Source organism: Mesitornis unicolor, unplaced genomic scaffold (genome assembly GCF_000695765.1).
Source record: "Mesitornis unicolor isolate BGI_N332 unplaced genomic scaffold, ASM69576v1 scaffold19741, whole genome shotgun sequence".
In the NCBI taxonomy this organism is placed as follows: Eukaryota; Metazoa; Chordata; class Aves; order Mesitornithiformes; family Mesitornithidae; genus Mesitornis; species Mesitornis unicolor.
Window position 1 is genome coordinate 29,237 of NW_010161930.1, and position 3,242 is coordinate 32,478.

General features: G+C 47.2%; 1 protein-coding gene across 1 annotated transcript in view; it reads left to right on the plus strand.

Moving 5' to 3' along the window:
* The window catches only part of LAMB4 (laminin, beta 4), a gene marked incomplete at its 5' end in the record, with an annotated part of 47,643 nt that overhangs the window by 27,341 nt on the left and 17,060 nt on the right, over window positions 1-3,242 (plus strand). Inside the window, 2 exons of the mRNA XM_010193489.1 lie at window positions 1,064-1,206; window positions 1,452-1,683. Coding sequence (XP_010191791.1) covers window positions 1,064-1,206; window positions 1,452-1,683 — 375 coding nt within the window. The remainder of the gene's footprint in view (window positions 1-1,063; window positions 1,207-1,451; window positions 1,684-3,242) is intronic.

Below are 3,242 nucleotides of genomic sequence, written 5' to 3' on the forward strand. Positions count from 1 at the left end.
GAGTGCACTGCAAACACCTTTTGGTGGCATGGCTCTTGGAGTCCATCACATCTGATGAGCTTCATGGAGCAGTGTGACAGGGACCATGGCTGTTCCTATGTGTTTTCTGAGAGCATTTCAATCAGATGCAGCTTCACCAGATGGCCAAAGCAGTAACTTTCCTACTTTTCTGGCTGCTGTAGAATGACAGAGGAGTTTTCAAGCCCTCTCCCTGGATGCTGCAGTCCATCTGGATGCCCTGGTAGGACTCCAGGTATGATGGCACACAAGCTGATGTGCTGGAAGAGATTCACCCAGAAAACCTCAGTGGTATCCCTGCAAGAGGGCAGTGGCTGTTGGGGTTTGAAGCCCCAGGCAGTCTCCTGGACCCACCATGAAAAGGGCAACTGGGCTCAGTGGCTCAGGAGCCTTTCCTGCTGTTGGACCCAGAGAAATAGAGGTTCTCTGCGCTTCCAGTAATGAGAGGGGCCTTTCTAGCGCTGGCATCTGAGCATCCTGGACAAACATCCTCTGTGAGTCAGCAGACCAGCTTCACTCAGCAGTTAGTCCAAGGTGTCCGGGAAGCAGCAAAAATACACAGGTGCAGGCTGCCTAAGTACTGCTTGCAGGTTATGGCCAGTGCTGCAGTTAGACACAGATTTATATCAAACCCTTCTGGACTTCAAGGTATCTCCATTTTGGATCTGTTTTGCTACGCCCTCTTCTGTCCTATCCCACATATGTGCTGAAGGCAGTGCCATGACTGTGGAAGGTCCAACACTGAGACTTGTGCTGGTGTCTGATACACCATCACCACTGATGCTGCATTTCCCTCTTCCCGGACATTAGAAAGAGCTCCAGTAATGGAAGCAAACCCTACCAGGAAACACTGCCAAAAACTAAACCCATGCTGTCATCTTTACTTATGCCAGTTTCAATCCATGGCCATCAGTGGTTAGTGAACCTCTGATGAGAATAATCAAGCTCTTTCCTTCCTATTTTTAAGTGTAAAACTTGCAAGTTTATGAGAGCAGTCACACTCCTTTATAACCGAACCTGTTTTGATTTTCTTTCCCCTTGGCAGCGTGTAAGTGCAATCCCCAAGGATCGCTGAATGCCAGCTGCAGTAAACTTGGGGGGCAGTGTCAGTGCAAAGCCAATGTTGTGGGACGCTGCTGCGACACTTGCTCTGCAGGCAGCTATGGCTTTGGCTTCCACGGCTGCTATGGGGGGGGATTTGGAGAGTACTTGGCAGCCAGTACCAGCACTGCCACCAGTACCAGTACCGGTATCTGACACTTCAACTTTTTAGGGTTTTGAATCCACAATTACATGTGAAGCCATATTAAAAAATGTTTCCACAAATAACAAATACTCCATCCCACTGCTTGCACTGCTTTGGAGCAGTGTCAGCAATGAGTGGGGCTGGTGGGAATATGTTCAGGACATAGCTTTACTTTCGGTGTTTTCCAGCGTGCGAGTGCCACCCACAAGGCTCGCTGAGCACGCTGTGCGACCAGGTGACGGGACAGTGCTCCTGCCGCCGGGAGGTGGATGGTCAGCGCTGCAGCCAGTGTCTGGCTGGGTATTTTGGATTCCCCCACTGCCGCCCTTGCCTATGTAATGGCTATGCAGAGCTTTGCGATCCAGTGACAGGAATATGCCTGAACTGCCGCGGGTTTACAGCTGGAACTCACTGTGAAAGGTAGGGCTATGAGCAGCACTGCAAAGCTCACCCAAACACTGGTGCTCTCTGAAATGCATGTGTATCTGGGTGCCCACCTACAGCCCCAGGAATGCATCAATAACCTTAACTGGAAACACATAACTGAACCCAGGGTTGAACTGGGCCTAGCTGCTGAATAGCAGCTACCTGTTTGTTTGGCAAATGCATATGGGAAAGTGCATGTAAAGCCTGTGGGAGGACTGCAAGTGTGGCATGTGTGCAGCATTGCAGCAAGCTCCTGCAAGAAGGCATTTGAGACATGGCTGCCATGGCACCATGTGCTTGGAGACATGCGCAAAGTGCTGCATATGGGATACGCTGACTTCTGTCAGCTTTTAAATTGCCAAGAGGCTAACCTTGTGCTCATTTTAATACCTGCAATTATCTCAGAGGAGCTTGAATAAACATGCTCTGTTTTCTGGTTCATATTATTTCCATAGGACCAGCAAATGACTTTTCCCATGTGTTCCAGCTCCATTCAAAACAGTGCTCCTTTTTTGGACTCTATACACCAGCAGCACTATCAGAGTTCAACACAGATGTTAGAATTAAATTCATTCACTGTTTAGTTTAGTTTGACTGAATTGTACCTTGTCATTCACTTTTAAGAGGATTTCCCCGTGAAATGTATTGAGCTTTTCTTGCAGTGCTTTTGGACAATACAACCTGTGGCTATTGTGCTATAGGTGGCAAAGAGATTAAAAATGGGAGACTAAAATACTTGTTGCCCTGTGCCTCTGCAGGGTCTCCAGACCCCAGGGCAAGGATAATCAAATAGCCAAGACCTTTAGCCTGGCTCATATACATATAGGGAATTGTGTTCCCCTTTGCCATAGTAAAGCAGATCAAAGACTGAGGATGCTTCAGAAGCCACTGTGTTGCCACAGCTGCGGGGCCACAGGGGGCTGGGACATGGAGCCGATGGTGGTGGGCAGGGTGGTGGGGGTGGGTGAGCCTCCAAAGAGCCCCCAAAGCCCCCTGCCCATCTGTGTAACAGCATAGCCACCAGCACCTCAAAAAAGCCGTCACCCCAAGTTTGCAGAACGTGCCAGGCAGAGCATGGCTAATTTCGGTACTTGTGCTGCATCTAAAATATGCAATATTCTCTGAGTGCTCTGAATGAATTGTTGCTTTTTTTGCCCATGCCAGGACTTTCTAATGTCATGCCAACCACTCTTTGTGTCTGTGTATGGAAACAGATGAATATATGTGGTGATAGGTGAATATACAGAATTTTTACATGGCAGCTTTTAGCTGTCTATGCAGAGCATGTGTGATATGTCATATGTATATATTATCATTTAGGTTAAAATTCTTACAGAGTAGGTGAAATCTTCAGAAATATTCCTTGAAACAAAAACTTTTTATTTTCCCTCCAGATTTTGGAAATGTAGCTCTGATTTTCCATTTTAGAGTACCTTTGAAGCTTGATCTATCAGTACCGATTGATGGGGATAGCATTACAATGACTTGGAATGTTAAAGTAATTTTACATGCATATGAATTTATTCACCTGCAGGGACTGAAAGAAGCACTT